Source organism: Gymnoscopelus braueri, assembly GCF_963280865.1.
Source record: "Gymnoscopelus braueri genome assembly, chromosome: 24".
Taxonomy (NCBI): Eukaryota; Metazoa; Chordata; class Actinopteri; order Myctophiformes; family Myctophidae; genus Gymnoscopelus; species Gymnoscopelus braueri.
The window spans coordinates 26,316,544-26,336,552 of record NC_137626.1 but is presented as its reverse complement, the minus strand read 5'-3'; the positions used below and the strand labels follow the sequence as shown (position 1 = coordinate 26,336,552).

Below are 20,009 nucleotides of genomic sequence, written 5' to 3'. Positions count from 1 at the left end.
TGCCACCTCATGTCCATAAGTGGTATTAAACTACAGTTTTTAACTACAGTTGCTCACTAAATAATCAGAAGCTTCTACCTGATAATCTGATATCAAGCTTTTTTTATGCCATTACGGAATTGTATTTAATATGTCTGGAGTTATACAATCTTTTGCTAACAAGATGGAAACATCTATGAAAGTGTAGCATTGATTATTATATTGATTTTGTATTTGTTATAATTACATGTTGTCTAATTTATCATAGCATATTGCAATGTTTTCACATTTGAAATTGTATTTGAAGCCTTTTAAATGTGTGTTGCTATTTATTTATGTATGTATTTATTTATAATCTATTGTCATTCATTAATTCAACTCTGATCTCTATGTCCTCCATCACCTTCTAAGCTACCTCTTGTAACTTTGTATTGACAGTAGTCACAGCTCCATGGTCCAGGAGGTTATTTGGAGCCATACACATCTATTCACCCCCCTTTGTATTTCTGTATTGGTTGTATACTATTTATTATGGTTTGCACTTTACTGTATGTATCAGAGTGTCAGTTTGTTTGTGTGTGAAATATAAAAAATAAAAAAATACAGAAGTAACCATAAAGTGATGGTTTAGTACAGTGGTTCTCAAAGTGGGGTCTGCGGGGTTCCAGATCGAGGGTCCCCCCTGTAAGATTACTTTGGAGGCCTATAGCATCAAAATCAGTTTAACCATAAACATACAGTACATCGGCTATTTTCAAAATGCCTATCTACAAGCTCACAACGCGTTGCATAGCAACAATGTTGCTTGTAGATCAGCTATTTTGGGGACTATGATCCCTGGCACAAAATATTTTCAGATGGGGGTCCGCAGACCGCAGCCAAATACGTATTAATGTGGGGGTCCGTGACATGAGTTTGAGAACCATGGTTTAGTGATTATCTCATTTAACTGTCACTCAGTAATTAACCCTCTAACACTAACGTTGAAAATTGTCACATTATCACTAATGTTGGGTATATTTTACCCGATATAATAAAAATTCCATATTAAATATGTCTCATCAAAATATATTAAAGTACAACAATATATGGCAAATTGAGGTACTCTTCTTTAATATTTCAACATGATATTTCACGACAACAAAAAAACGCCCACGCCCCCAGGCAGGATCAGACGCGCAGATCGGACAACTATTCCACAATCTCTGCTCGCTTCTTTTGGGCTTGTTTTCATAGACCTGGTTGCTTGTTTCTCTCACAGAATCTGGCAACATTGCCTGGTGACGTGAGGTTACATGACGAGAAATCAAATTCAAATACAAATGATAGCTGGGGGCGGGGCATACCTCTATTGGTTACACCTTCCAGGCGCGAACGTTCATTCATTTCAAACTTAACGGCTGCTATTCAAACAGACATGGCTCATCATCTTGATCACACACTTATGGGTTTTCTGCTGATAGCCTTCTTCTCAGACGGTAGGTTAAATTGATCAAAGTTTTATTATTTAGTGTAGGCATCAAAATCATTGTGCAGAATGTCCCATTTCACAAGCTCAAAATGTACAAAAAAAAATATTTTCTACAAGCTCACAATGTGTTGCATTGCATGCATTGTGGGCTTGTAGATCTGCTATTTTCAAATGGCCGAACATAACGCTGAAGTGGTTAGTGTGTGTTGTAATAATAATCAAAATCTACAAAGTAACTACTAACTAATGTTTTCATATAGTTGTAGAGTAAAAAGTACAATACTTGCCTCTTGAGATGTAGTAGAGTAGAAGTAAAAGTACTAAAAATTGGAAACACACAAGTAAAAACGCATCAAAAGTGTACTTAAGTGTTTCTATAAAAATGCAATTCAGCAATAAACACTAAACCAAACCTAAAATATATTCAAACAAACAATAAAAACAAGCAGCAAGGGTGATGACAAGACGGGTGGGTAGAGCAGCACTTCACACCCCTCCACAAGCCCTGTGGGGGATAGAAAATACTGGGCAGATCACTGGTACACTGGGGATAACTGTTATATTGGCATAGCCACGCTGTCGCTCTGTAGGTCAAGTGTTGTTTATAAGTCAAAGACTAGTCTAACCGGCTGCGGTTGTTAGGAGTACAAAACTGACGTCTCCGATCTCCGTCGGCTCACACTGCCCGTCTGTTACTCTCTCTCGTGTCTCGTCTCCTTTCCTTCCTTCTGCTCGTTTTCCTGCTGTCTCTCTCTTCTCTCCGTGTGTCTTCTCACGTCCATCTTGGAGCATCTCTCTCTCCCTCGCTCTCTATCTGTACCTGCAACCAGGCTGACTAGGCCGCCTCCCACGGACGGGATCCACAACAGGTGGACAGGGCACCCACCGGGCGACCGCATGTTGCCTAACAACATTCTTTGGCCAGACGGATAGAACAGCTATCTCACAGCCTGGCCCTTCATCGGCGGTGGCGTCCTTGGCTGTCCCCGCCCGCCCGTGGGAGCTGCCCCCGCCCGCCCGTGGGAGCTGCCCTCTTGCCTGCACTTAGTCATCGTGCTTCTGTGTCCTATCCTGTTACTCACACTTTAATTTCATTTTCAAAGCTCATTTTCAAGCACTTCTTCTATTCGTTCCTGTCATAGAGGTATAATATAACTAGAGGGCGGATTGCCCCGCCCCCAGCTATCATTTCAATGAATGTGCTCAGTGGCGTTTTGAAGCACCCGGAAACCTGCCGGAAGTAGAATTATTGGTTTGATTTTGTACCCCCATAGAGTTATGAGCATGCGCACTAGTGTCCTTTTTGCGTTCTACGGCAGCCCGTGTGTCAAGGATTGAACGCGATATATTTATTAAATACACTCGAGATGCCTATGTATAACTAAATGCATATGTGTTTATGTATAATATGTTTACATATTTATATCTATATATATAAATATCTCTCAGCATATTTTGCGCGTGCATGTATTTCTCCCCGCCTGCAGTTCCAGCTTTGGCCACTGGGGTGGCAGCTTCAATGTTTCTCAGCAACTCTGGGGGCTTGGGTTCCTGTACCCTCCCCTTCGCTCCGACTGGCTCCCCGCCCTGCCAAGGTGCGCTCCGGTTGGCCGAACGTCTCCTGCGTCACCGTTCCCAGCTGTCTGCACTTTCAGTCATTATCTAGGGCGCGTTCGAAAATTACGCACCAGAGCACACTCGCCTAGGGTGCGTTCGGAAATACAGCACTGAGCGCACTGGCCAATACAAACTAATAGGCGAGTGCGCTCCGGTGTGCAATATCCGAACGCACCCTTTGGGTGCGTTCGGAAATACAGCACTGAGCGCACTGGCCAATACAAACTAATAGGCGAGTGCGCTCCGGTGTGCAATATCCGAACGCACCCTTTGGGGTGCGTTCGGAAATACAGCACTGAGCGCACTGGCCAATACAAACTAATAGGCGAGTGCGCTCCGGTGTGCAATATCCGAACGCACCCTTTGTATTGGCCAGTGCGCTCAGTACGCACCCGTAAGCTCAGTGGAAAGAAATATAAACATGCAACTCAACACTCTCAGAAATAAATCACAGCAAAAGTAAATATAGCAAAACTCACAGCAAATATCACTCAGGAAAACGATAATCTCACTTCAAAACTTGCAACATATTAACCATAGAAAATATAACACAAAATCACATAATAAACCAAAAACACAAAACACAATCTAAATGTCCACTGGCTCACATGTACTTAGTTACTTTACACCACTGTGCTTATGAAAGGTGCAGCATCAATGCCATAATGTAACGCAGTGATTGTATAATGATTATTTTGATATCCTCTAAATTGCATAAACAAATGTTAGCCTACATATAATTATCCAAAGTACTGTAGGTTTGGCTTCTTAACATAATACAAGACAAGGAATACAATAGGCTATGCCACTAACCACAGTGTAAATGTAGTGCAAATATGTAGTGTACACTTTTTTTCATGTCAAGGACCCCCAAATTAATATGTATTTGGCTGTAGACCTCCATCAGAAAATATGTTGTGCCATGGACCCCCATACAAGATTTGTGTTAAAATGTTTGAAAGAAAATTCCATTAAAAAAAAAAAACGTTCGTCAAGTTGAAAATAGCAGATCTCAGCTCACAACCCGTTGTATCTAGATTGGCTATTTATTTCAAATAGCCAGTGTATATAGGATTAAAGGGGTTAAACTGAGTGTGATGCTATATTAACTAATTTCGCTGGGGTCCCCCTGGAACCCCCTCAATGACCCATGGAGGTCCCCAGACCCCACTTTGAGAAGCACTGATTAAATCAAGTGGTGCTCTCATTGCAGAGCCCAGGAGTATCTCTTGAGCAGTGGTACGCAACCTGTGGGCTCAGGGGGGTCCCCAAATGGATTTGGGGGGGTCCCCAGATGACAATGAAGTGGTAATTTAAGGACTTTTAATACATATTTAATAACCATTAAGGACTTTTAATACCTATTTAATAACCAAAAAAATAGCCAAAAAGATCACAACGCCTCGCGTTGCTTGTAGATCTGCTATTTTCACAATATTTATCTGTGGAACTGAGTCAAACAAAATGTAATGCCTCAACTCCTACAGTTCCAAGTGCTTGTCAGGGTGGGGGGTCCCCAGTTCAAATATTATTTTGGAGGGGTCCCCAGTTCAAATCATTTTGTGGGGTCACGGCCTGAAAAGGTTGAGAACCACTTCTCTTGAGCACAACACCAGCCAGGGAAAAGCAGCTGTGGGTGCATAATGCATATCTAGTCTAGTCTCCACACAGACGTGTTGGATTGGAATTTTCAAGGCTTTTTCAAAGAATTTTCAAAATGTGAAAAAGTAAAGAATAAGAGTATGCTTTGAAAATGGTCAAATTATGTAATGTATACATGATTTGAACATGTACAACGGTACATCATTATCAGACCTAAATTTAACCTTCAATTATTATTTTTTGCCACGTTTTGTAGCAATTTGTAGCAATTGTGGAAATATTAGGCCTTAAAATGTCAAATATTCAAATATGTATTTTACCTTATTTCAGACCAATTTCCAAAGCATACATTTTTTATTTATAAAAAAAAAAAATCCAATTTAACATTGAGGTGCCCATACTTCTCAAGTGCTCACTCTTTTCTTTTTATATCTTTGTATTGACAACTCGGGCTAAGTTACATCACACACTCAACTCTTTTAAACTTCCTTTTTTGTCTAACCAGGAATGTCTTATGTCCCCCCCCCCCCAAAGACTAAAACACAACAAGCAGTACACAGCTGCCCAAAAGCCAGACCACATTAATGTATCAGAGCTTACTACCTTTAAAAACCACAACACACCAGCCTGTAAGAAAGAATGCACATTGGCACAGGCCTAAAATGAGTATACCGTATACCGTACTACTGACTGTAAGTATTTTTATGGCACATATGATGCAGTAAAAAGCAGTAAATCAATATAGATATATTTAAGACAAACAAACAAACAAAAAAAAGTACTGTCTTACCTTAAGATGAACTCAAATGCATTTAATACAACCACAAGCAATCCGCCCATCAAGGAGTAATAAAGAGTCATCAAAATTGACAAACTCGGAGAACAGTTTCACAGCCATTAACATAAAGATGAGCTAATCTATAATCAATCATGGTGGTCCGGTCAAGTAACCGTTAAATAGTTTCAAAATAAAGAAAAAAAAACTAATTTGATGCAGTTGATATGGTACTGTTTCTTCGTTTCAAATCTTTTTTATTGTGAAGCACAGGGTAAGATTATACATTTCTGTTCATATATATGGATTGCTTCCTTTTTTTAAAACAAAAACAAACAGACATATACACAAAATAGACGGGTAACATGAAAAGAATACACTCAAACTTAAGCAAAAAACAAAGGGACGGTACTGTTTCTTTTATGTATTTATTTTATTATTATTATTATTAACGGTATGCTCTTATAACTGTCACCTCCTCCACCTATAGGTCTATCAGAGATGATCCAAACACAGGATATTGTAGCCATGGTGGGAGAGGAGGCCTGTTTCACCTGCCAACTCACACAATCCAAGAATGTCCTTCAAGTTACATGGCAGAAAATAATCCCAGGAGGAACGGAGGATGTTGCCACCAGTAACAAACGCTTTGGCACCAAGATCAACCCTCCCTTTCAGGAGAAATTCAAGTTTAAAGACACAGGGCTGCAGAATAGTGCCATAGTTATCAGGAATGTAACCAAAGCAGATGAGTGCTGTTTCAGATGTTTATTTAATGCATACCCTGAAGGAGCCATCTATACAAAAACCTGCCTCACAGTTAATGGTAAGAATCAAGTCTAAGAGGGGTTTATTTGTCTAATTCATACAGGTACAAGCAGCGAAATGTTGCTGGGACATGTTCCACAAAGACTGTGCTATAACACAATACTATATAACAGCAAGATACTGTAACACGATGATAAATAATCCTACTATAAATGCGCCAAATCTCTGAATATGTGTGTGTGTCTCTGCGTATGTGTGCATCTGTAGTTACCGCCTTGAAAACCGCCCAACTGATCAACTTCAAACTCAGAGATCCGGTTGTCCAGAACCGCTGATCCGACCGATATGCCCATATATAGGCATATGGGCCTTGTTTTTTAGCCTTTATGAATTACATTCTATGACCTAAATGCAAAGGGGGTTAGGGGTTGGTGACAGGAGGCCTATAAAACATCCTCACAAGTATAAGACAAGTTGTCCAAATTATCAAACGGGGGGAAACCTCAAATTATTGATTGTTTTTCAGAGCAACCTGAGCCCATATTACACGTCACAAAACCCAACGGCACAGAGCAGATGGTTGTGTCCTGCTCGGCGGTGTCCCGTCCTGCTCCCTCAGTAACTCTGCAGGTCCCCAGACATGAAGGACCTTCAAACTACACCACCGTTCATGCAGCCAACGCTAATGGTACCATCACAGTGAACAGTACTGTCTCATTGGAAAGGTTCTGTAGCAACGGCACACAGGTCCAGGTCCGCTGTGTGGTGCGTCTCTACTCCGGGGTGGAGGTGTCCAGGGTCCTTTATTCTGATAAACAAGCTTGTGGTGAGAGATGGTTTTATTTCCTGTATTTGATTTAACCACATGAATCATAGTGTCCTTATTCTAGGGTGAACATTCAGTGAAAATAGCAGATCTACGAGCTCACAATGCATCGCAACACAAGATGTTGTGAGCTTGTAGATCTGCTATTTTTGTATACTGAAAGGTTTAAGTGGTTAAGGTTCAAGGTCAAAAACATAAGTTGAAGGTTAGTGACCTTCATGGATATGTAGGTGGATGGATCTTTGGATGATGTTACTAATTACTCTATGATACTTTATTTTCTTATTCCCAGATGTGTTTGAGAAATCTGAAGCTGAAGATCAGAGTGTTTTCAGTAAGTTCATCACTGTGTCTGTTTGGTCCTGGCTCCTGAGTGTTTTCATTGTAGGACATAAATTAAAATGTCTCCTCTTTCCTTCACAGTTATCCTGGTTATTTTTGTTCTTGCTGTCATTGGTGTTGGTGTACTCATCACAGGATTGATACTTTCACAAAAAGGAACAAGGTAACATTCTGTAATAAAGGTCTTTGCGTTTCAACTCAGCTGTACCTGAGATGGTTTATGAACAGATGGCTGACTGTTGATTTTTCTATTTTCTTCTTTAGGTGGTGCAATGACTCGGAAATTAAACAGACGCTACAAACAACATTTCAAGAGTAAGACACTTGACATCAGAAACCACTGTCTGTCTATCTGTCAATTGGTCGACCTTTAAAATTAGACACACTCCACTTTGCATTATGGTGCATTCGTTTGGTTCTTGTCAACTTGTAATAAACTCTGTTTTGGCTAACTGTTAGAATCATATACATCAATTTTGATAGAAGAATGGAAGTTATATGAACATTTACCAACATGCCTATCGTTATGTAGTGTTATGTCACAACTTGTAGACTTTTCCCAAGTTGAACACTGTTATTTACGACTAAACTGGGAAATGATCAACATTGTGAGTTGATGAGGACCGGCCGATAACACCATTAGGGTGCAGTCACACACACACACAAATAAAATATTCGCCTTCCCTTCACTTTAAATGTATGCAAGTGAGAGCTTCCGGTGTTGAAGCAGATTCACATCACATGCCTCACATGGAGTTTAACTTTGGTGAACTTTGACGCAGATTTAGCCTCAGCTGGCATTGGCCACTGCCCTGCATTTGCGAATGTGCGACCATACCCTCAGTCTAAAGCTAGTTGGTGGGAGGGGTGTGTTTCTGCCTGTGATTGACAGAGGATAGGAACTGTTCACATTTTTGTTAATCCATAAACCTTAAAAATTGAATACTACTGCCATAGTGTTACTCTATTATGTATGCAGGTTTGTATTCTAAGCACTACACTGAACTTCTCGTGGAACTGGATGAGGCAGTGGTTTAATATGTTTTGAAACTAACTTAAATTGACAGGTTTTCTTTGTTTTTAGGACAGTGGTGACTTTATTACAACATTGCACTCCAGAGAAGACCAAGCCTGTTACCAACAATATAGATAGGTAATGTAGGTCAATATTGGCTCTGTGCATAACTGTAGTCCCAGGTTAGCAGAAAGTGACATCCCTGGTTCTGGTTCAGTTTTCCATAGCATTGTTTGACTGTCTCTGCAGCGGATTTGAACTGAAAACATATGAAACCTCCATAATTTGTATGTTTCCGGTTCAAATCTGCCGCAGAGTCAACAAAACAAAGCTATGGGGAAATTAACCGGAACAGGAAACGGGTATGACACCTAAATGAAACCTGGGACTACAGATATGCATACATCCTGTAATAAAGGTCTTTGAGTTGCAGCTCAGCTGCAACTGACATGGTCTCTGAACATACAGTACAGTAGATGGATGACTCTCCTGGTCAAAGCTGACTCTTGGTTTTTCTAACTTCTCCTTTAGGTCGTACAACGACCCTGAAATAAAACGGACGCCCCAAACACCAGGCCAGATCAGACAACGTGGCACTCCAATGAAGAAGCCTGTTAGCCGCATGATATTTGATGGGTAGGTGAAATATTAGGGCTCCAATGATTGCAGATCAGCTGAACCTGAGATAGTATCTGAACTAGGTCGGTCAACCTTCCCCTATAATACTATTGGAATGCTTTATCAAAAATTTGAATGCAGCCATTGCTATGTTTTGTTGCCATTGCACAGAAATCTGCAACAAAACGCTCCGTTCCCATTGAAAACCACAACAAAATGTGAACGACAATTTGAGCTTTCAAATACTTTTTTAGGGGAATTATTGAACTCCCGAAATTCATTCCAACTGCCCTACTCAGAACATAGATGGATGACTCTTCTGGTCAAAGCTGATAGTTTTTCTAAATTCTCCTTTAGGTCGAACAATGACCCTCAGACGAAACAGACGCTGCAAACAACAAATCAAGAGTAAGACAGATTCTTAACTTCAGAAACCACTGTCTGCAGAGAGTTACTTCAGGACAAACCAGACATCCGGTATGGTATGCAATACCCAGCGAAGCTGAGAGTGACACTCAACGTTTGACTGAGCTTCACTTTGGTAAAGGCAATGGAGAGACAGACAATGCTGAAATGACTGGTCCTGGCGATAATGTAGACTAGAGGAAAGCCTGTACAATGCTACAGTACTTAGCTAGTTAATGTACAGTATATTTCTTTCAGTTCATTCCTTTTTACCCAGGCTATATTGTAATATAATGAGCTTCATATTGGAAACTGTAGCCCAAAGCTTGCGAGTTTCATGTTTGCATTGAAACGGTTAAATGCCTTGTGTCTTTGAGCGAGCACTCACTTCTCTACCAATTAACTCATTCACAAGTCTTGCTGGATTAAAATTGTTGCTAAAATCCCTTACCACCAGATTTCCGAACAGTTAAACTGTTGATATTGATACTGTTGATACTGTGTATATATGACTATATGACTTGGTTGTTTTTCATTTTATTTTATTATATTATATTGCTTAGACTTATGTAAGGTTATTGGTTTACCTATGATCCTAGATTTGATGTATGCTTACCTTGCTTATTGTAAATCAAGAGCGTCTGCTAAATGCCTTAATTGTAAATTGTAATTGTTATGTTATAATCAGCTACTTTAATTGTCTCATTTTATATTTTTTTCCTAAACCATGCACCTTATGTACATATCTATCATTACATCTGTTGCTATTTTTACTGCGTCATCTTACTGCTATTTTTATAAAGCACCTTATGTATATGTTACGGTGAATGTTTAAAGAAATGGGTAAATGTAACCGGCAAGACTGGTCTTCTAGTCAGCCTGAAGTTTAGAATGGGGATTTGACCTCCAGCCGCCCAAAACCGCTTGAAAATAGACTTAAGACTTGTTTGAGCCTTTTCAACCAATGCAGTTATATTGTATACAAGTATGTCTTGTGAAACACATTACATCATAATGCCATTATAAAGCACTGACATGTACTATTCTGTCTGATGTGGGCAGCAACTGGGAGCCTTTGGAGGAGCGGAAAAGGGGGGAGACGTGAAGATATTGGCTGCTTGAAGACCAGGGCCTGTTGCAGCCCAAAATTGTTTTAATTATGTTTTTGACACTTGTAAATGTAGGTAGGTTTTCTCATGCCAATAAATCTCTTTAGTTTGAATGTAATGACATGTAAGTGTGTGTGTGCATGCTGGTGTTTGGGGGGATATTTAGTATTGCTGTGTATGATTGTGATTGCAAACAAAAACATGATAGGGTTAGACAAGAGAGCAAATCATATATTTCCCCTTCTCCCAAGAGCCTATGATTAATGCATTCTCTAGACAAAGTTTTGAAAATTAGCATTGTGAAAGGGTTTCTTCAGACACGCGTATATATAACTTAGTTTTTTAGTAAATCAACCCTTCATCAGTTGAATTATGTCTGCTGGTGGTAGAATAGATATGCTAGCCTGGAAACCAGACAAATCTGCGTGAGAAAATGTCTTTGCCCTAGTCTGGCCATGCCAGGCTATAGCAACTCGGTATGAGAACTACAGCCTTACAGGTATGCATAATACATGCACATAAATATGACCTACGTATATCTGTACATTAAAAAAAAAGGTAAACTATTCGGGTCTGAAACAAATGACTTGTCACAAATACCCAGAAGAAGTTCGGTCTTTGGATATAAAATGTATAAAGTCAGACAAGTTGTATAGTCTCTTTTATCAGTATTATTATTATACCATGAATTTGTTAGGTTAAAGTATTTTCCGTATTTTCAAAATATAACAATACAGAACAGCAAAGTATGGAGATTTATTTTCTCATAACGTCAAATAGAAATTAAAATATATATTTTGTATTTATTTTTTTGGTATTAATGAATGTTTCAGAAATACTTCCTATCCCTGTATCTATAAAGGTAAGGTTTGTCTAATTTTTAACCAACACCACACAGACTTAGTCCAGAGTTAGTCCTCCTTAGCGGAAGAAAGAGGGAAAACAATTTAACTGAACAGGCGACTTGTTTGAATCCAGACGGTTGGTATTGTAAAAGTCCAAATTAAAGACAATAAATTGGCTTGTATCACTTTTTACTGTGGAATACAGAATAGAAACAATATTATGAACTCGTCTGAACAAAATGTGCGATATATCTATGGTGTTTAATATTCCGAAATCAATTCCTCCATTGAATATACGCTCACAGTTATAGATTGCAACACTGCTGGTGTTAATTTGTTGAGGTGAAGTATGTAACATTGTCTCATTCTCTTTTAACAGTGTGATCATTGAGTCACAAAAACTCAGTGCCACTATCAAAGCTATACATACAGCAGTTGACAGACTTCTCCTCCATTCCTATCTCAAATTTTAGGCATTTAGATGCTGTTCTTTTTTTTGTAAACTGCACATCTAGTAACTTGCTATCCATAGTTACAGTGAGGCCACGCCGTTATAAGACCCTGTCTTGTTTGCTTTATTTAGACATATACAGGAACCAGGATGGTGAGGGGCAGTTATGTGTTAACCACAAGAGTATGGTAGAATGAGTTAACAGATGGTTCAGTATGTTTTTCAAGGACACTATTGTCTGATACAACACTTATCTCTTGAAAGACATGCATAGACTGCAGGGATTGAACTCGTGATCCTGAAGTCACAAGTACTCTCTGACATTCTCACAGTTGAGTTAACAGGTAGATGTGTCAGAGTCAGAATCATTGGTTGACCTACAGGAGCAGTTAGAAAAACCAACTGTCATGTGCACAATCTAAGTTTACAGAATATGACACATCCTAAGATCTTACTTGAATCAAAATGATTGACTCTGCATTTGTTTGTTTCTCCATTTGAAGTTAAAATGAGCAGGGCAGGACATTGGGCGAGGCAGTAATTAGAGTCTAATTACATGTACTATGCCTGGTAGGCATCTACACACTATAGTTATGTCTGTGAGCCACTCCTCCGGGTTGCAACAACAAGAGAGAGCAAATTCATGAGAGTTCCCAGGGAATTGGATTTTTTAAAAACTTTTTGTCGTTATATGAATTTGGGCTTTTAGTTTTACGATCCAATTAACGACTGTATGTCAAGTCATTAAATAGAAATGGCTCATCTCGCTCACGCACTTGCTTTTTTTCTACTGGTCATCTACTCAGAAGGTAAGTTTAATGAACAGAATGTCCTTATAGTCTACTTACTAAGATTATATTGCAGTACCTGTCAATCCATAACCCAGGTTTAATACTGTTACATTGGCTCTCGTTGAATGTGTAGGACTTCTACCTTTATGAATTGATTTGTAAACTTACAGTATGCTACAACCTACTGTAACTTGTATCATCCCTGTGCTAGCATCCAGTTGCATGCAAATGTATTAACTTGGAATTCCACAAAAGCGTTTGTGAGAACCTTACTAGTTTCTCGTGACATTGCTTGTCTCTCTAATCCATGTATTAGCCAATTAGATATAGCTCACTGGTTTTCAAACTATGATACGTGTACCACAGATGGGCAAAAGCCTTTTTTTTTTTTGCTGAATGCATTAAAACAATACACGAGGTCCTGACTGCTGCACACTGACACAGCTCTGGGTAGGCAATCTGGCCTGGCGGGGATCTACGCTTCGGGGAGCGCACTTTTAGTTGGCTTCTGCGATCACACTAGATGTTAAAATATGAATATCAGCTAGCTGTTAATGCTTGCTTGTTCCATTAGACCTACACACACACACACACACACACACACGCACGCACGCACGCACGCACGCACGCACGCACACACACACACACACACACACACACACACACACACACACACACACACACACACACACACACACACAAATTGTATTCATCCTTATGCACCTGTTCATACAGTCAATGGTATTCTATAATAACTTTAACCATCACCTTCTCCACCTACAGGCCTATCAGAAATTATCCAAACACAGGATACTATAAGGGCCATGGTGGGAGAGGAAGCCCATTTCACCTGCCAACTCACACAATCCAAAAATGTCCTTCAAGTTACATGGCAGAAAATAATACCAGGAGGATCAGAGGATGTTGCCACCTGTAACAAACGTTTTGGAATCAAGATCAACCCTCCCTTTCAGGGGAAAGTGGAGTTTAAAGACACAGGACTGCAGAATAGTACCATAGTGGTCAGGAATGTAACCAAAGCAGATGCGTGCTGTTATAGATGTTTATTTAATGCCTACCCTGAAGGAGCCATCTATAGGAAAACCTGCCTCATAGTTTATGGTAAGGGTGTGTGTGTGTGTGTGTGTGTGTGTGTGTGTGTGTGTGTGTGTGTGTGTGTGTGTGTGTGTGTGTGTGTGTGTGTGTGTGTGTGTGTGTGTGTGTGTGTGTGGGGGTGTGTGTGTGTGTGTGTGTGTGTGTGTGTGTGTGTGTGTGTGTGTGTGTGTGTGTGTGTGTGTGTGTGTGTGTGTGTGTGTGTGTGTGTGTGTGTGTGTGTGTGTGTGTGTGTGTGTGTGTGTGTGTGTGTGTGTGTGTGTGTGTGTGTGTGTGTGCGGTGTGGTCATGTGCGTGCGGAGTATTCTACTCCTCCCCAGAGCAGTGGAGGTTGGCAGTGAACACAGTACACATGGGCGGGACTGGCAATGATTAATAAATTGGGAGAAAATGTATAAATAATATGGGTTAAGGTTGGGTTGGGGCTATGTATGGAATAAAAGTTGTCAAAATTATCAAGCGGGGAAAAACAACAATTGATTTAATTATTGATGGAGCCATCTACCGTATAGGAAAACCTGCCTCACAGGTTTGGCATTTAAGAGGGTTTAGATGTTAACATCTCAAAATGGTTGTTGAATGAATATAGGCCTCACAATGTTCTAACAAGCATAAGCCAAGTTGTCAAAATTATCATTTTGTTTTTCAGAACAACCTGAGCCAATATTACACATCACAAAACCCAACAGCACAGAGCTGATGGTTGTGTCCTGCTCGGCTGTGTCTGATCCTGGTCTGACAGTAACTCTGGAGGTCCCCAGACATGTAGGATCTTCAAACTACACCACCTTCCATGCAGCCAATGCTAATGGTACCATCACAGTGACCAGTACTGTCACATTGGAAAGATTCTGTAGCAACAGCACACAGGTTCGCTGTGTGATGCGTTCTTACTCTGGGGTTGTGAAGGAGGTGTCCAGTGTAATTTATTCTGACAAACAAGGTAAGAGATGTTTTAAAATTTCAATTGTAATGTTTTATTTCGGGTTCAGGGTCAAAAACATAGATTGAGGTTAGTGACCTTGTACATATAGGTACTATAGATCAAGGGTTCCCAAACCTTTCAGGCTGCAAGCCCCCCAAATAATCATGTTTGAACTGGGGACCCTGACAAGCACTTGGAATTGTAGGTATTACATTTAGATACATTTAGTTTGACTCGGTTTCCACAGATAAATATTGTGAAAATAGAAAATCTACAAGCTCACAACACCTCGCACTGCGAGGCGTTGTGAGCTTGTAGATCGGCTATTTTCACAATGTTTGCCTCTTTCTTATGTAATATTTGACAATTTGGCCAATTTGGTATTAAAAAGGTATTGAAATTTATTAAATTGTCACTTTAGAAATGTGCAGATAACCTGTATACACTTATACTGTATGTTGGTATGTTTACTGTTGACTGAGAAAACAATGTTGCACATTAATCTGAGGGGCGGCCATAGCTGAGTGGTTAGTGAGCCCGCCTAGGGAGCCAGAGGCCCTGGTTGCCCCAGGTACGATTCCAGGCCACGCCAGTATATGTGTCGATGAAATTAAATTTGTCCCTGAGCAAGACTCTTAACCCCTAATTGCTCACAGGCCCTCATTGGAAACAAGCCCGCAAGGACTTTCATGAATGTCCTGTTAAAAGGAATTATCCTTATCCTAATCTAATCATCTGGGGACCCGCCAAAATAATTTGGGGACCAGTGCTATAGATAGATAGATAGATGATTATGAATTATGTTACTAATTACACTATGATTGATACTTTTCCCCAGATATGTGTGAGAAATCTGAAGCAGATCAGAATGGTTTCAGTAAGTTATTGTCATCAATGTGTCTGTGTGATCTTGTGTTTTAATTGTAAGACATACATGAACATTTCTACCTCTTTTGCTCACAGGTTATTGGCTATTTGTGCTTCAGCTCGTGTTGGTGGTGTTGCAATCATCACAGTTGGATTAGTCTCTTCAGACTTCAACAAGAAGGAACAAGGTAGCATTACAAGGTCATATTCTGTAATAAAAGTATTTGCGTTGTAGTTCAGCTGAACCTGAGATGGTCTCTAAACATAGATGGATGAATGTCCCTAGTTATAGCAGACTGTTGTTTTTTCTAACTTCTCCTTTAGGTCAAACAATGACCCTGACTGTGACACATACCTGTAAACTCAACTGTAAGTCTCATTGTGAGAATGGCAGCTAAAATCCCTGATGTACATTTTATAGTGTCTCACTTTTTACATGTTACTGTTTGTTGTTATTGAATTGATGTCTGTATATGTTTATTTTAATTTTTATATTTGTATGTTTGGTTTTAATGTAGTGCCCTCTGGGGGGGCTCTTGGATTAGGCTAGGTTTACAGCCTAAAAATCTAACATTTAATTTACACATTGTACAATATACTGCTGCCAGGATATTAACCAGGAGGAGAACATTTTAGCATCTTGTTTATTTCTTTACACTGGCTCACACGCTAGATCTGACTTCAATACAAGATTATACTTTTAACTCTTAGAATACTACACAATCTTGCACCATCCTATTATCATCAGTCATCAACTCTAGCCATTCCCCGTTGGCTACTGCTGTGCTGGCACAAACTGCAGACGTGGTGTAAAGTAACAAAGTACATGTACTGTACTTAAGTAAAATGTTGAGGTACTTTTACTTTACTTGAGTATTTCCAATTTTCAATACTTTCACTTCTACTCCACTACATTTCAGAAGCAAATATAGTACTTTTACTTTTATTATTTGAAAACTTTAGTGACTAGTTACTTTGTAGATTGTGATTATTATTACAAAACACACATTACCCACTTCAGCCCTATACATTTCGGCCATTTGAAAATAGCAGATCTACAAGCTCACAATGAGTCTCGATGCAACGCATCGAGCTTGTAGATCGTCTATTTTCAAAGGATTTTTATACATTTTATACAGTTGAAAACTTGTGAAACTGGACATTCTGCATAATGGGTACTTTCTACTTTTGTTAATTTAAGTACATTTTTATGCCAATACTTTTGTACTTTTAGTTACTCAAGGAAATTTTGAATTCCGGACTTTTACTTGTAACAGAGTATTTCTACATAATAAGTAAGAAATGTGAGTTATTTTTCTACCACTGAGGGTAACATGTTCCAACTCTCGTCAGAATATAACTCCCCTTCATATGAACGCGTGTTCCATTATTATTCTCAGTTCGGCCAGCAGATAGCGTCAGATAACCTCTTTTAAAAGGGCTGCCAATGAAAATACATTTGAACTTCAGAATGCTGCAGTTGATTTCTGACCCATATGACAGACCACCATATCAGACCAAATCATGTATAACAATAAACAGCTTCAGAGATTGAGGTCCCAAAAGAAGAAAAAAAAACGTATCAAGTGGTGGTCCGTGGCCTAATCAAATTGGGGGTTCTTGAAATTACAAGGTTGAGAAATCACTGCGCTAACTAACATACTAGATAATAAACTATTAGAGCACTTAGAATACATAATAGTTTACATGTAATGTTTTGTCATCATCATTAACTTGTGAAAAGGAGAGGTGTCAAAGCATTTGAACTTAAATAATGGTAACAGGGCCCCACAGGACACAGCCTCCACTCTAGAACCAAAACACCTCCCATCAGTATAAGAAATAACAGTGTAACGTGGGATGGTCACCGAAGATCTTTATACATGACAAATAAACTATACGGAAATCTCCGGCGAGTATTTCACATTTAGAAATGATTCATATAGTATAGTTGATGCCTGATTCAAACAAAAATGTACCACGTTCTGAATAAAAAATGACACTTTATTGCCGTGTAATATTTGCCTACTGTGTGAATAATGGTCTCATGATACAAACAGTTCGATTTGTTTAATATAATGCAGTCATAGATACAATTCAACTTCAAGTCTTACGCCTTAAGCTTATTGTGTACTGTTATTACACAATAAGCTTAACGCTTAAGACTTGGAGTGCCCAATGGCCACTTCATTTTAGTGCTCAGTTCACAAGTGCCCACTTCCTTTTAGTGCCCAGTTCGCTCCAGTGCTCATTCCTTTTAGTTTCTCCTGTGTACAGTAACCTAGGCAATGTAACCTAATCTACCTCTAGCATCACGTTTGACATAGTAGCATTAGGCTACAATGTCATGGCATTATGTTCAGTCTGTTGAACAGAAATACTCATCTCACTCACACACTTGTGGTTTTTCTGCTGGAACTCTTCTTCTCAGAAGGTATGATAAATTAACTGACGTATGTAAGCCTATATGTTAAAGTGAACTGAAGCATTAGAGTTTTTCTCAGTTACTTGGATGCATTTCTTAAAATTCTTACCCCATTCTCTTATCAATGCCTCAGAACCTTACACCATAAAGGCAATTGGCCTGGCACTATTTAACTTTATCACGGCATTCACGCAGAATGCAAAACACTAAATGTAGTTCTGCATTTCAGTAGCTGGGACTACCCGGAACATTGAAAAAGGACACGACAGGGGAGCCCTCGCTCCAAATGTGTACGGACCGTGCTTTTGCCCCAACTCATCACTATAGTTACGACCTGAGAGTGAGAATATGTTGGGTACAGTCAATGATATGAACTTATAACTGTCACCTCCTCCACTTATAGGACAATCGGAGATGATCCAAACACAGGATCCTGTACCGGCCATGGTGGGAGAGGAGGCCTGTTTCACCTGCCAACTCACACAATCCAAGAACGTTCTTCAAGTTACATGGCAGAAAATGATACCAGGAGGAACGGAGGACGTTGCCACCTACAACAAACGTTTTGGCACCAAGATCAACCCTCCCTTTCCGGGGAAAGTGGAGTTTAAAGAGACAGGACTGCATAATAGTACCATAGTGGTCAGGAATGTAACCAAAGCAGATGAGGGCTGTTACAGATGTATATTTAATGCCTATCCTGAAGGAGCCATCTATAAGAAAACCTGTCTCACAGTTTATGGTAAGAAGACTTTGTGTGTGTGTGTGTGTGTGTGTGTGTGTGTGTGTGTGTGTGTGTGTGTGTGTGTGTGTGTGTGTGTGTGTGTGTGTGTGTGTGTGTGTGTGTGTGTGTGTGTGTGTGTGTGTGTGTGTGTGTGTGTGTGTGTGTGTGTGTGTGTGTGTGTGTACCAGTTGTATTGTAACCTTAACAAACAAAAATGTAATATGTCCTTAATACAAAGATGAGAAACAGCAGGTATAAATTATTTCCAGTTCTTTCAAATATTTCATGGTTAAGGCTTTGGTTTAGGGTTAAGATGTTAAGGTTGGTGTACCAAACTTCACATCTCATGGTTGTTGTCCTCACAAGTATAAGACAAAATACCCATTTGGTTTTGCAGAACAACCTGAGCCCATATTACGCATCACAAAACTCAACGGCACAGAGCAGATGCTTGTCTCCTGCTCAGCTGTGTCCCGTCCCGCTCCGACAGTAACTCTGGAGGTCCCCAGAGATGTAGGATCTTCAAACAACAGCACCATCCATGTAGCCAACGCTAATGGTACCATCACAGTGACCAGTACTGTCACATTGGAAAGGTTCTGTAGCAACGGCACACAGGTCCACTGTGAGGTGCGTTCCTACTCTGGGGTTGTGAAGGAGGTGTCCAGGGTCATTTATTCTGACAAACAAGGTGAGAGATGATTTCAACTACATTGTAAGGTTCAGGGTCACAAACATATAGGCTGAAGGTTAATGACATTCATGGATAAGTATGTAGCATAGGAGGATGGATTGTTGGGTGATAGATAGATGATGTTACTAATTACTATTTTCCTAGATGTGTGTGAGAAATCTGAAGCAGATCAGAGTGGTTTCAGTAAGTTCTTGTTCATCAATGTGCCTGTTTGATCCTGTTTAAGTGTTTACATTGTACTGCAGAAAATACATGAGTATCTCATCTTTTCCTTACAGTTATCGCGGTTAGTTGTGGTGCTACTGCTGGCGTTGGTGTTGTTGGAATCATAGCAGTTGGATTAGTCTTCAGACTTCAACAAAAACAAACAAGGTAACATCCTGTAATAAATATCTTTGCGTTGTAGCTCAGAAGAAGACCTGAGATGGTTTCTGAACATAGATGGATTAACTGTCCTGATCAAAGATCTAACTTCTGTTCTAGGTCAAGCACTGAAATGGAACAGATCCAAATGTTGTGACATGTGATCGGTGTATCCTACTAGACCAGCCAGCTACCGATGCACCTGATGTGATTTTTTTATTTGCTATTTATTTTTTACTATTTTCTTTGCATTTTTTTGATGAAACAGGTTGAGGGTGGCATGT

The 20,009-nt window shown here is 39.7% G+C and overlaps 2 protein-coding genes across 2 annotated transcripts; both read left to right on the top strand.

Annotated features, from left to right (window-relative positions):
- Positions 1-1,317: 1,317 nt before the first annotated feature.
- LOC308080401 (OX-2 membrane glycoprotein-like) lies at positions 1,318-10,645 on the top strand. The gene is made up of 9 exons (XM_080422245.1): positions 1,318-1,457; positions 5,935-6,270; positions 6,739-7,038; positions 7,331-7,372; positions 7,462-7,543; positions 7,645-7,695; positions 8,465-8,533; positions 8,927-9,031; positions 9,371-10,645. The coding sequence occupies exons 1-9, from the start codon at positions 1,397-1,399 to the stop codon at positions 9,423-9,425; spliced, it is 1,101 nt and encodes a 366-aa protein (XP_080278371.1). The 5' UTR covers positions 1,318-1,396; the 3' UTR covers positions 9,426-10,645.
- Positions 10,646-12,449: 1,804 nt separating this feature from the next.
- Positions 12,450-19,577, top strand: LOC308080192 (OX-2 membrane glycoprotein-like; the record flags this gene model as incomplete). The annotated part of the gene is made up of 10 exons (XM_080421968.1): positions 12,450-12,632; positions 13,398-13,736; positions 14,377-14,670; positions 15,491-15,529; positions 15,616-15,707; positions 15,844-15,888; positions 16,763-16,823; positions 18,348-18,686; positions 19,066-19,359; positions 19,507-19,577. Exons 8-10 carry the CDS (start codon positions 18,359-18,361, stop codon positions 19,575-19,577), a joined length of 693 nt encoding a protein of 230 aa, XP_080278094.1. The 5' UTR covers positions 12,450-12,632; positions 13,398-13,736; positions 14,377-14,670; positions 15,491-15,529; positions 15,616-15,707; positions 15,844-15,888; positions 16,763-16,823; positions 18,348-18,358.
- Positions 19,578-20,009: the final 432 nt, after the last annotated feature.

Excerpts from the sequence above, each read along its gene's own strand:
- LOC308080401 (XM_080422245.1), top strand. The coding sequence starts at position 1,397 with ATGGCTCATCATCTTGATCACACACTTATGGGTTTTCTGCTGATAGCC. Across the intron at positions 7,373-7,461 it reads TGAAGATCAGAGTGTTTTCA|TTATCCTGGTTATTTTTGTT; the intron begins GTAAGTTCATCA and ends TTTCCTTCACAG. Across the intron at positions 7,544-7,644 it reads CTTTCACAAAAAGGAACAAG|GTGGTGCAATGACTCGGAAA; the intron begins GTAACATTCTGT and ends TTTCTTCTTTAG.